This window comes from Microcaecilia unicolor, chromosome 9 (genome assembly GCF_901765095.1).
Source record: "Microcaecilia unicolor chromosome 9, aMicUni1.1, whole genome shotgun sequence".
Taxonomy (NCBI): Eukaryota; Metazoa; Chordata; class Amphibia; order Gymnophiona; family Siphonopidae; genus Microcaecilia; species Microcaecilia unicolor.
The window spans coordinates 179,369,030-179,382,406 of NC_044039.1; the positions used below are offsets into that span (position 1 = coordinate 179,369,030).

Sequence of the window (13,377 nt, forward strand, 5' to 3'; positions counted from 1 at the left end):
GAATGAAACCTTAGAGCTGAGCTGCTTTTCTTGAATATTAATATTTTTTATTTTTGTTACATTTGTACCCCGTGCTTTCCCACTCATGGCAGGCTCAATGCGGCTTACATGGGGCAATGGAGGGTTAAGTGACTTGCCCAGAGTCACAAGGAGCTGCCTGTGCCGGGAATCAAACTCAGTTCCTCAGTTCCCCAGGACCAAAGTCCACCACCCTAACCACTAGGCCACTACTCCATTGTTGCTACTATTTGAGATTCTACATGGAATGTTGCTATTCCACTAGCAACATTCCATGTAGAAGTCGGCCCTTGCAGATCTCCAATGTGGCCACGCAGGCTTCTGCTTCTGTGAGTCTGACGTCCTGCACATACGTGCAGGACGTCAGACTCACAGAAACAGAAGCCTGCGCAGCCTTCTACATGGAATTTTGCTAGTGGAATAGCAACATTCCATGTAGAATCTCCAATAGTAGCAACATTCCATGTAGAATCTCCAATAGCAGCAACAGAATCTCCAATAGTAGCAACATTCCATGTAGAATCTCCAGTAGTATCTATTTTATTTTTGTTACATTTGTACCCCGCGCTTTCCCACTCATGGCAGGCTCAATGCGGCTTACATGGGGCAATGGAGGGTTAAGTGACTTGCCCAGAGTCACAAGGAGCTGCCTGTGCCTGAAGTGGGAATCGAGTTCAGTTCCTCAGTTCCCCAGGACCAGAGTCCACCACCCTAACCACTAGGCCACTCCTCCACTGTTGCTACTATTTGAGATTCTACATGGAATGTTGCTATTAGCAACATTCCATGTAGAAGTCAGCCCTTGCAGATCACCAATGTGGCCGCGCAGGCTTCTGCTTCTGTGAGTCTGACGTCCTGCACGTACGTGCAAACGTCAGACTCACAGAAACAGAAGCCTGCGCAGCCTTCTATATGGAATGCTGCTAGCAACATTCCATGTAGAATCTCCAATAGTAGCAACATTCCATTCCATGTAGAATCTCCAATAGTATCTATTTTATTTTTGTTACATTTGTACCCCACGCTTTCCCACTCATGGCAGGCTCAATGCAGCTTACATGGGGCAATGGAGGGTTAAGTGGCTTGCCCAGAGTCACAAGGAGCTGCCTGTGCTGGGAATCGAACTCAGTTCCTCAGGACCAAAGTCCACCACCCTAACCACTAGGCCACTCCTCCATACAACTGAAGCAGTCCAAAAAGTAAGCATGGTATAGTCCAATGCCCTTATCTGACCTGTGATTAATGTTTCCATTAATGTTAATATTATATTCCCCTCAACACCTATTGTAAGTTCGGAGTGGATCACAATTCAACTTTAACCAATCAATAGCACTGGGAGTTCACATTTGTAAAACAGAACAAAGTTAACATAGAATAACACTATCACATCAATGTTTATAAAATGGAGAACCTACAATTGGAAGTAGTGCCAGTTGCACGTGAAAGTTGTAAGATCACTACTTTTGCCTACACCCTCCACATGAAAACTGCTGGGTTTGTGCCATTTATTTGTTCACTAGCCGTTGAGCCCGTAAAAACGGGCTGGTATTGGGGTTTTCCTTCCTTCCTTCCTTCCCCCTCCCTCCCCCCCCCCCCCCCCCCCGCGAGGTCGCCACCGCTACCGTCCCCCCCCCCACGGAGTCGCCACCGCCGCCGCCATCCCTCCACCCGGCCCGGGCCCTCTCTCTCTCCGCTACTAAACTTACACATCCATTCGCCGGAACACAGCACGCACATCAGCTGAGCTGCCGTCGGCCCTTCCTTCTCTGCCTGTGTCCCGCCCTCCTGTGACGTAACGTCAGCGAGGGCGGGACACAGGCAGGGAAGAAAGGCCGACGGCAGCTCAGCTGATGTGCGTGCTGCGTTACGGCGAATGGATGTGTAAGTTTAGTAGCGGAGAGAGGGCCCGGGCTGGGTGTGTGTGTGGGGGGGGTAACGGTAGTGGCGACCTCGGGTGGGCGGGGGAGCGGTATCAACCTCAGCGGCGCAGTTTCCCTCTCTGTCCCGCCTTCGTCATCACGTATTGACGCGGGGGCGGGACAGAGAGGGAAGTCTCTACTGCGCATTTGCGAGTGAGTCGGTCACTCGCCGTTTATATGTTTGATAGTCACCACAATATTCAGCTCTATTTAACCAGCCAGAACGGCTGCTGACTTGTTACATAGCGTTTAACCAGCTATCCACCGATATTGAGCACAGCATAAACAGGCTATCTCCCGCTGAAAATCCCCGGTTAGTGACAAGTAGGTAGCCGGTTATGTCGCCCGATATAACCGGATATCCGCTGATTTTTAAAGCCGGTTTAACAGCCAAATTTCGCTGCATGAAAACATGGGATATATTTGGCCAGTTTAAAGATAACCCACTAAGCCTGAATATTGACTTAGCTGGTTATCTTTAAACCGACCAAAAATAAACCAGAAGCAGCCCAGCATTGAATATCTGGTTTTGGTGCCAACCGTGGAAGTTAGTTGGTCTAATTCCCACGGTCTGGATATCGGCCTCAGTGTATATTTGTAAAATAGCTCCTCCTGCTGCACGTGCTCGCAAATACGTGTTCACTTCTGTGGTATTTTAGAAGAGGCTCTGCGCCAGCAGATCCTTTTGTAAAATGCCATTTGAATTGAGCATGTCTCGACCTGGATTTCTCAATTCTATTTTCTACATTCTGTGTAAACTGGGGCTCTTATTTGGGCATAAATCATATAGGGGCAATTTTCAAACCAGACAGGAGACTTGAGGGTTTTGGTAGATGGCAATAAACCCAGAGGCACATTATCTTTTTAATGTAAAACGCTCAGGGAATATGGGGGGAGTAAATTTCCTGGATTTTAAATTATATCATTTTGCCTTTTTGGTCACTGCAGCGGTGGCTTGGTTATTGCCTGGAGGGGACGAGGAAGATCCCAGGTGGTGGGTTGCTCTTGTAGAGGAAAATTGCAGCTGAGTACCCTTTATGCAGTTTTCTCACAGCACAATTTAGATGGGTTGTACCTCAGTCTTTGATTGTGCAGGCAGTGCCTTTGGCGCTGAATTTAATTGCTCGGGGACCGGGATTGTTTTTGCCAGTTGCTGATTGCATTTTGTTGTGGAGAAATTTGGAGGTAAATATTCAGGACAGGATCATAAGCTGGTCAGATTGGCAGGCTAGGGGGTGTAATATGTTAGTCAATGATTCGGGGGAGGGGGAGTTTCGTTTGGAATCTCAGCATTACTTCCAGAGGCTGCACTGTGAGAGGGGTTCCAGGTGTATTGAAGGGATGAAGGTTGGTGACTCAGGTTTCTATCATTTCTGTGTTGGGCTTATCGGGCAGTCGAAGAAGGCTTCAGCAGTTTATCGAAAGGTTCAATTCAAGGGTAAGAATGTGTGTATTGCGTTACAGAGGGTGTGGGAGCATGATTTGGGGGACAGTATTGATGAGGAGGTATGGAAAGTTTTTCGGGGTAGAGTTTGTAGGCCTACTTCATCTGCTTCAGTAATTCTATCTCTTTTTTTAAGTAGCGCATAGGGCACTGTGGACCCCTTATAAGGTGTCTAGGTTGACAAGTAATGGGCCTAGTTTATGTTGGTCCTGTAGGTAAGGTGTGGGTACCTTTTATCATATATTATATGGATGTAGTAATTTTTTTTTTTACAGAAATTTGATATACCACCTTTACTAAAGTCTCCAATGACCTATTACTGGCTAAATCCAGAGGTCTCTATTCCATCCTCATTCTTCTTGATCTTTCCGCTGCTTTTGACACTGTCGATCACAGCATACTCCTCGATACCCTGTCCTCACTTGGATTCCAGGGCTCTGTCCTTTCCTGGTTCTCTTCCTACCTCTCCCTCCGCACCTTCAGTGTTCATTCTGGTGGATCCTCTTCTACTTCTATCCCTCTGCCTGTCGCGTACCTCAGGGTTCTGTTCTTGGTCCCCTCCTCTTTTCTATCTACACTTCTTCCCTTGGTTCATTAATCTCATCCCATGGCTTTTCCTACCATTTCTATGCTGATGACTCCCAAATCTACCTTTCTACCCCTGATATCTCACCTTGCATCCAAACCAAAGTTTCAGCGTGCTTGTCTGACATTGCTGTCTGGATGTCTCAACGCCACCAGAAATTAAACATGACCAAAACCGAGCTTCTCATTTTTAACCCCAAACCCACCTCCCCGCTCCCCCCGTTTTCTATTTCTGTTGATGGCTCTCTCATTCTCCCTGTCTCCTCAGCTCGAAACCTTGGGGTCATCTTTGACTCTTCTCTCTCCTTCTCTGCTCATATCCAGCAGATCGCCAAGACCTGTCGTTTCTTTCTTTACAACATCCGTAAAATCTGCCCCTTTCTTTCCGAGCACTCTACCAAAACCCTCATCCACACCCTTGTCACCTCTCGTTTAGACTACTGCAATCTGCTTCTTGCTGGCCTCCCACTTAGTCACCTCTCGCCTCTCCAATCGGTTCAAAACTCTGCTGCCCGTCTCGTCTTCCGCCAGGGTCACTTTACTCATACTACCCCTCTCCTCAAGTCGCTTCACTGGCTCCCTATCCGTTTTCGCATCCTGTTCAAACTTCTTGTACTAACCTATAAATGTACTCACTCTGCTGCTCCCCAGTATCTCTCCACACTCGTCCTTCCCTACACCCCTTCCCGTGCACTCCGTTCCATGGATAAATCCTTCTTATCTGTTCCCTTCTCTACTACTGCCAACTCCAAACTTCGCGCCTTCTGTCTTGCTGCACCCTACACCTGGAATAAACTTCCTGAGCCCCTATGTCTTGCCCCATCCTTGGCCACCTTTAAATCTAGACTGAAAGCCCACCTCTTTAACATTGCTTTTGACTCATAACCACTTGTAACCATTTGTAACCTCCTCTCCTCCTTCCTGTACACATTAATTGATTTGATTTGCTTACTTTATTTTTTGTCTATTAGATTGTAAGCTCTTTGAGCAGGGACTGTCTTTCTTCTATGTTTGTGAAGCGCTGCGTACGCCTTGTAGCACTACAGAAATGCTAAATAGTAGTAGTAGTAACTAACAGGTCGATCTAGATGGTGTACAATAATTACAAGTCTACTGGGGTTTGGTTTAGAAAAGGTTTCAAGATGTCTTTTCAGCATCCAGGTTGAACTTAGTTATAAAATTGTTATTTTAAGGTCAGCAGCTTTGCCCCATTTGTTACAAAAGAACAATACTAGGCTGTTTGATGTGCTTATGGGTTTAGCATTGTATTAAAAAAGGAGGAAGGAAGACCAAACAACAGCTGGCATGGTTAAAATGTGAGGTGAGGTAACAGAGGATGAAGAGACTTACCTAAGATCACAAGGAGCATCAGGGAGATTTGAACCTGCTTTTCCTGGTACTTAAGACACTGCTTTGAGCAAAGGCTGACATATTTGTTATCTACATTTTCATCCCCACAGTGTGAAACAGACATAAATTATAGGAAACACACAGAAGTATTTCAATTTAAAAAAAGCATTAGGGGAAAAAAAAAAATCTTTCTCTTTATGAGAAAGCACAGTGATCTCTGAAAACCCAGGAGAGCTATAGAGACTTGTACTCCTTGAGCCCCATTTTGCACAGAATATGGAGATCCAAACTAAGACATCCAGGTTGAGATGTGTTGAGTTCCAGTGGTATTTTAGAAAAGGATTTGCTGATGTAGAGCCTTTTCTAAAATACCTGCTGGAGTGCTTGTGTATTTGCCAGAACTTGCAGTGGGAGCAACCATTTTACATGGAAAAAAAATCAGTGGAGAAAACACGGTAACTTGCATGTGTACATTCTGTAACATGATATTTTACAACTTACGTGTATGAGTATGGACACTTGCATTGTATATCAGCCATTTTCAAACCTGTAACTGTGAGTGCTGCTAATTAAATACAGAGGCCGCAATCTCTATTTATTTTCTATATGGAGGGGGAAACACAATGGGGGATTGTACTGGGACCGCTGCTTTTTAACATATATAACTAGTGAGGTAATTAAATTTGCTGACGACACAAAGTTATTCAAAGTTGTTAAATCGCAAGAAGATTGTGAAAAATTACAAGACTGGGAGACTGGGCATCCAAATGGCAGATGACGTTTAATGTGAGCAAGTGCAAAGTGATGCATGTGGGAAAGAGGAACCCGAACTATAGCTACGTAATGCAAGGTTCCACATTAGGAGTCACCGACAAGGGATCTCGGCGGTGGCATTGATGATACGTTGAAACCCTCTGCTCAGTGTGCTGCAGCAGCTAAGAAAGCAAATAGAATGTTAGGTATTATTAGGAAAGGAATGGAAAACAAAAATGAGGACGTTATAATGCCTTTGTATCAGTCCATGGTACGACCACACCTCGAATATTGTGTTCAATTTCTGGTCACCACATCTCATAAAAGATATAGTGGAATTAGAAAAGGTACAGAGAAGGGCGATGAAAATGATAAAGGGGATGGGCCAGCTTCCCTATGAGGAAAGGCTGAAACGACTAGGGCTGTTCAGCTTGGAGAAAAGATGGCTGAGGGGAGATATGATAGCAGTCTATAAAATAATGAGAGGAGTGGATTGGGTAGACGTGAATCGTTCGTTTACTCTTTCCAAAATTACTAGGACTAGGGGACATGCAATGAAGCTACAAAGTAGTAAATTCAAATCGGAGAAACTTTTTCTTCACTCAATGTGTAATTAAACTCTGCAATTCATTGTCAGAGAATGTGGTAAAGGCAGTTAGCTTGGCGGAGTTTAAAAAAGGTCTGGAAAAGTCCATAGACCATTATTAAATTGACTTGGGAAAATCCACTGCTTATTTCTGGGATAAGCAGCATAAAATGTATTGAACTTTTTCAGGATCTTGCCAGGTATTTGTGACCTGGATTGACCACTGTTGGAAACAGGATGCTGAGCTTGATGGACCTTTGGTCTGTCCCGGTGTGGCAATACTTATGTACTTATGATTAAAGAGAATACCTTTCTTGGAACCTGAACTAGGCACTTTTTAAAAACCTATAGGTGCCAGGGAGCAGGTGTAAATTCCCATGTGGAAATGTTAGGTCCTACACATGCATTCCCTTTAAGAAACATGTGTAGTGTTTTCACCAACCCAGGTCCCGCCCAAATCATGTCCCAACATGCCACCTTGCAATTGCTATGCATTATGGACATCCACATGTAAACTGAACCCATTCTAAAATCACCATTTAGACATGGATGCTATTTACACATGAAAATGCCAACATACAAATCACAAAAAAGGCTTCTAAATGGATCGCCAATTCTCTTTCATGTGCTAGCTTGTTTGTACAATAGGCCTCCTTAATTTCATACTATGCAATTATGTGAGGTATCTCATCTACATTTCCAGCTGCACAGTAGGGATGTGCATTCCTTTGAACATAAGATCATAAGAAAAGTCAGACCAAGGCCCCTTGAGTCTAGTAGCCTGTCTACAACAGTGACCAGTTCAGATCGCAAGTGCCCAGCAGATTCCAAAAAAGTAGATATGTTTATTATTATTATTAACATTTGTATAGCATTGCCAGACTCACGCAGCGCTGAACATCCAACATAGAGAAAGACAGTCCCTGCTCAAAAGAGCTTACAATCTAAAAATAAGACAGACAGACAAAACAATTAAGGACAAGGGAAGTACTGGGTGAGAAGGAACAAGGGGAGGGCAAATTGAGTAGTGACTAGGAGTCAAAAGCAGTGGTGAAAAGGTGGGTTTTTAGCACAGATTTGAAAACAGGTAGAGATGGAACTAGACATATAGGCTCAGGAAGTCTATTCCAGGCATATGTTTCCCATAATTCAATTCAAGGGATGCTAGACAGCTTTCCAAAGTCTACCTGGTTAATAATTTTATGGGCTTTTCTTCCAGAAACTTGTCCAAAACCATTTTGAATCCCACAGTGTTAGTTACCTTGACCACATCCTCTGGCAACAGATTCCACAGCTCAGTTATGCATTGGGTGAAAAAAAACAAAACACTTTTTATGACTGGTTTTCATTCTGCTGGAAATTCGTTTCCTGGCGTATCCTCTTGCTATTGCATTGTTTGAAAGGTTAATCCACTGTTCCCTATATAGCCATTCCACTCCATTCATGATTTTATAAACCTTCATCATATCCCCTTTCAGTCCTTTCTCCAAGATAAAAAGCTCTAATCTGTTTAGCCTTCCTTCATGAATGAGCTGTTCTAACACTTTTTCATTTTTTGTCGCCCTTCAATAAACCTTTCTAGTTCCACTATACCTTCTTGAGATAGAGCATCCAAAACTGTACACCGTACTCCAGGTCTGGTTGCACCAGAGACCTGTTCAGAGGCCTAATGATATTCTCAGTTTTGTTGTCCTTTCATTCTCAAATAATCCCTAACATTCTGTTTGTTTTCGAGCAGCCCTGGCACACTGGTCTGAAAATGTCAACATATTCCCTGAAGTTCTATAAATGGCACTTAAAATTGCACACACAAATTTGGGCTCATGCTTAATTTGCATGTGCAGTTTAATTGAATAATGAGCCAGTTAGCACCAATAATTGGATGGTAATAATCAATTATCGGCACTAATTGGAATTAATTAAAATATATGCATGCATTTTTAGTTCAGGGATCCAGCTCCAAATAGGGGGTGCAGCCATGGGAGAGTCATGGGCAGACCAGTGTTGTTCTTACAGTTTATACACGCTGTTATAGAATAAGGGGGATCTACGCCTAATTTAGAATTGAAGATTTACATCAGGGTTTACTTGCATCTAAAGTTTAGCACCAATCCCAGCGCTAAGTGTATTGTATAAATGGCACCTAACTTTCAACACCATTTATCGAATAGTGCCAATTTTTCAGCACTATTTATAGAATTTGGTCCATTATCCACAATGATGCCAAGACCTTTTACTAGGATGGTGACTTCTAGAACTTAGTATTATGTACCTGGAGTTGGGATTATTTTTCCCTATGTACATCAATTTGCACTTGACAACCTTAAATTACCCATGTCACTTTGTATCATTTTCAATCCAAAACAGTAGGAAGAAACCTTAAATTTCAAGTTTTTTCCCCCATATCATCAATAGCAAACACTATTGAAAAATAACATAAGAATAGCCATACTGGGTCAAACCAATGGTCCATCTAGCCCAATATCCTACTTCGAGCAGTGGCTAATCCAGGTCACAAGTACCTGGCAGAAACCCAATTAGTAGCAACATTCCATGCTACCAATCCCAGGGTATGCAGTGCCTTCCCCCATGTCCATCTCAATAACAGACTATGGATTTTTCCTCCAGGAACTTGTCCAAACCTTTTTTTTTTTAAATCCAGATACAGTAACCACTGTTCCAGAGCTTAACTATTCTTTGAGTGAAAAAATATTTGCTCCTATTTGTTTTAAAAGTATTTCCATATAATTTCATTGAGTGTCCCCTGGCCTTTGTACTTTTTGAAAGAGCAAAAAAAATCGATTCACTTTTACCCATTCTACTCCACTCAGGGTTGTGTTTTTCAGCAGTTAGTAAGAAATATTCTAAATGTATATTGCAATGTGTATCCACTCCTACCCTAGCTGAGACAATATTTAACCATCTCTCTGACCTCGTCTGCAACTTTCTTTAAATCAGTCACCTTACTTTCTAACTCTTCTTACTCTCTTACCTATCTATATGTTCCATCTTTGCTTTACCCCTCACTATCAATTAAAATGTTCTATTACGTATCGTGTTGACATTGTAAGTAGTATACCATGCCATATTTTGTATTGTTATTTGAATACTTTTACTGCTGTAATTGCCTATTGCTCAAGTTTGTTCTATTCTTACTGTACACCGCCTTGAGTAAATTCCTTCAAAAAGGTGGTAAATAAATCCTAATAAATAAATAAAATACATAAATTTGTATTAATGTATAGTACACCAGTACTCTGCTAGTTTAATTCTTTCCTTACTGTCAGAGTTCAGGTGTTATTCATTCACACCCTCTCTCTCTTTCTGTCATTTAAGATTGGAGCACAGTGCTACTTGGAATGTTCTGCCCTGACACAAAAAGGTCTGAAAACAGTGTTTGATGAGGCAATCTTTACTATTTTCCACCCCAAGAAAAAGAAGAGAAGCTGTGGCAGGTGTCAAAGCTCCTGTGCCATTATATGAGGCTATTTCTGGGGTAACGTGAAGGATGGTGCATAGATGAAGACAACATGAGAGAAACCTAACCATCACCAGAGGAAGACTAGGTAAAGGAGAGACACGTGTGTTCACCTGTGAGCGACAGACATGGAGAATATGACCAGGGGGAAGTTCTCATTAATCGGAGATTACCTTCAGCCTGTGAAAGCTCCAAGTCATAGTCTGGCAGCTGACCAATTGCCATTTTCTTTAAGTTATATATAGGAATTTTTTTTCATCACCCTACTCAAGGATGGACCAAGTCTTTGTTGTTGGAAGCCCAATAATTCTTGGAGACTGCTTATCATTTCCAATTAAAAACACAGATAAAGATGCTGGATGGAAAATTCTAAGAGAACTAACAATACTGAATACTTGACAAGATTTTTAGTGCCTTACCTTAGATTTGGTTAAAAGCACATTTTTTTACAGAAACTTTGCATATGTAAAAATTCTAGATACATATGTATATATATATATATTCTCCTTTCAAAGCCTTTGCTACACTGTTTCAGGTAATCTCTAGTTAGTCAACTTTGCATTCAATCAAATAGCTAACGATTTTGCCCTGATGCAACCAGTGTGCCATGTTCCTTTACTCTCCAGGGCTCTTTCCATATTCAAAATAGGTATTAATAATGAACAAGATTTTGTACCTAGAAACCTCAAGGTAGAATTTGGTTGGGGGGGGGGGGGGGGTAGTAGGCTAGCTAAAAAAATTTTAAATAAAATTTAAAAAAAATTCTCTCCACTCAAACCCTGATGCATATCCTCAAGAATCATAAAATCTGGGCAACATGTACACGTTACTAATGTCCACATATCAACATTTGCTCTACAAACAGTAAATAATCTGCTCAGCAGAAAGGAGTAAGCTATAGTTCTGCCCTTATCAAATAATAAAATTAACATTATCTAGATTCATAAGTCTGTTACGACCAGAAATAAAAATGAAGCACAGTCATCTCAGAATTTTGGGACCAGTCTGCTGACTTAGTGGAGAGATTTGGGTTCTGTACCCAGTTGAGGTCTTCTGCCGCTTAGGTCAGCTGGGCCTGGTGATGTGGTGGCTGTAGGTAACATTCACAGTTCTTGGAGGGGAGGGGGGAGTCGTAGCTACCACACAAAAATGATACCTAGGGCAAAGCTTAGGGCCCTTGAACCCAGGCTTGAATGGCTGGACTAAGTGAATTGAGAGGAGATAGAAAATAGAGGGGAAATCCCTAGATAGCTGTAACAACAGCTTAAGTTGCAAGAATCCAGCCTTGGCCCCAGCAGAGCTGGAAGCCCAAAGGAGGAGGAGGAGGAAGAGGAAGTGGTCAGGTCAGACAAAACTGGAGAAAACAGACTTTTGTGATTAAAAAATAAGCAAAATATATAAAGTTAATTGTATAATATTGTAGCATCAGTGCAAGAACTGGATCCTCCACTACAACCATTGTTATCTGCATCTTTAGCTCTGACAATCAGCTTTGAGGGCTGGATGGTAAGAGTTTCTAATGATCTGACACAAAGATCATTCTGGAATGGTTCTCTGGAAACTTAGGGGCCCTTTTACTAAGCTGCTTCATCTATGTACACCCAACGTGTGCCAAAATGGAGTTACCGCACAGCTACCGTGTGGCTCTTGTGGTAATTTCATTTTTGGCGTGCATCCGATACGCACAGCTGAAAAATAATTGTTATTTTCTGCCGCGTGTATTGGACGCGCGCCAAGTGGCATTTGGCGCACGTAGGTCATTACCACTAGGTCAGTGACTGGCAGTAAGGTCTCAGACTCAAAATGGACGCACAGCCATTTTGATTTTGCCGCACATCCATTTTCGGCAAAAATTTTAAAAAGGCTTGTTTTACAGGCGCTGAAAAATGGATTGGCGTGCACCCAAAACCCGTGCCTACACTACCGCAAGCCATTTTCAGCGCACCTTAGTAAAAGGACCCCTTAGCTCTTTCTCAGAGATCCTTCACATAGTGTATATTTCCCATTGTTCTTCTTTCGCCCTCAGCACAGGTAGAGCACAGTAGAGTTTTTGCAGATGACTCAGGAAATTTCATTTCATGGAATAGGAACAGAAATGTATATGTGTGTGGGTGGAGTGAAGGGATAGAAAAAATGACAGGTTTTATCCTGAAGGGGAAAATATCACTGCCACAGAGCACATCTGGCAGGATAAAATCTTCCTCTTCTGAAAGGCTGCTCAGAGGATCCTTCACCTGAGGAAATATGTCCTCATTATATGTTCTTACACTGACAGCAGAGGAACAGCAAAGGGGTATTAGACTTATACTACAATTTAGGGTGTTTAGAGACATTAAATAATGTAAGTAAATTGAAGTCCAAGAATGTAAATACAAACCAAGTTTGTGGCCTTATATGTATAGGCAGGAACTCAGAAATTTGGGAACTGTCTGCCATAATCACCAGAGACTAGAGCCTAAAAGACCTGCTAGTCTCAGAGTTAAATATTTGTAGAGCCCTATGGTTGGGACAAACCTTTAAATTTCAGCTTGAATCATATCTCATCTCTGATGCCTTTATCTAGATATGTGATGTTTCCTCAAGAGGACCTGCTGAACACAATTACTGTCCCCCCTCCCCTCTGATTTGCTGTCTCTTGGCCTCTTTCCTACTGCATATTGTAGTTCCTTATTTCATGCCCTACCCCTCTTTACCTCTCTTCCCCTTGCTGTGCTATTAATTAACTATTTGCTTCTCCTTTTTCTTCTTTCTTTCTTTTTTTTGTTAGTATTCTACTCCGATTAGATGGTCTCTGATCTGCGGTATATCAAGTTCTGAATAAACCTGAAACCTGGGACCAAAAAAGCAATAACGCCCAGCAGAACAGAATATGTCTATTAGTCAGCATTAGTATAGTCAGAGATCAAATAAGTCCCAAAACAGTTTTTAATGCTTTTCCTGATGGTTGGAAAACCGAGCTTTGCCGGTTAATATATTTTTATTCCCTGTAAACATTCACTAAGGCTACTTTCCTATTTTATAAGTCTTTGAAAGGACTTTGAAACTTATTTGCAGACTTTTGAGTTACTGAATTTTACCTAGACACTAAACTGTAGTGGAGGAACACCTACTTCCTCAGGAAATATTGTTAGGTGTGGAGGATGCTGACCTTGCAAGGGCACCAACTTCCACCAACTGCAAGGGATATCACAAAAGTACTAAAGGAACTCTCTCATTGTCTACAGAAGGCAGCTTTCCCCTTTCC

At 42.3% G+C, this 13,377-nt stretch overlaps 1 protein-coding gene across 1 annotated transcript in view; it reads left to right on the plus strand.

Annotated features, from left to right (window-relative positions):
* The window catches only part of RHOJ (ras homolog family member J), a 169,035-nt gene extending 157,295 nt beyond the window's left edge, over positions 1 to 11,740 (plus strand). Inside the window, exon 5 of the mRNA XM_030214958.1 lies at positions 9,992 to 11,740. Coding sequence (XP_030070818.1) covers positions 9,992 to 10,138 — 147 coding nt within the window. The 3' untranslated portion in view covers positions 10,139 to 11,740. The remainder of the gene's footprint in view (positions 1 to 9,991) is intronic.
* The last annotated feature ends 1,637 nt before the right edge of the window (positions 11,741 to 13,377 follow it).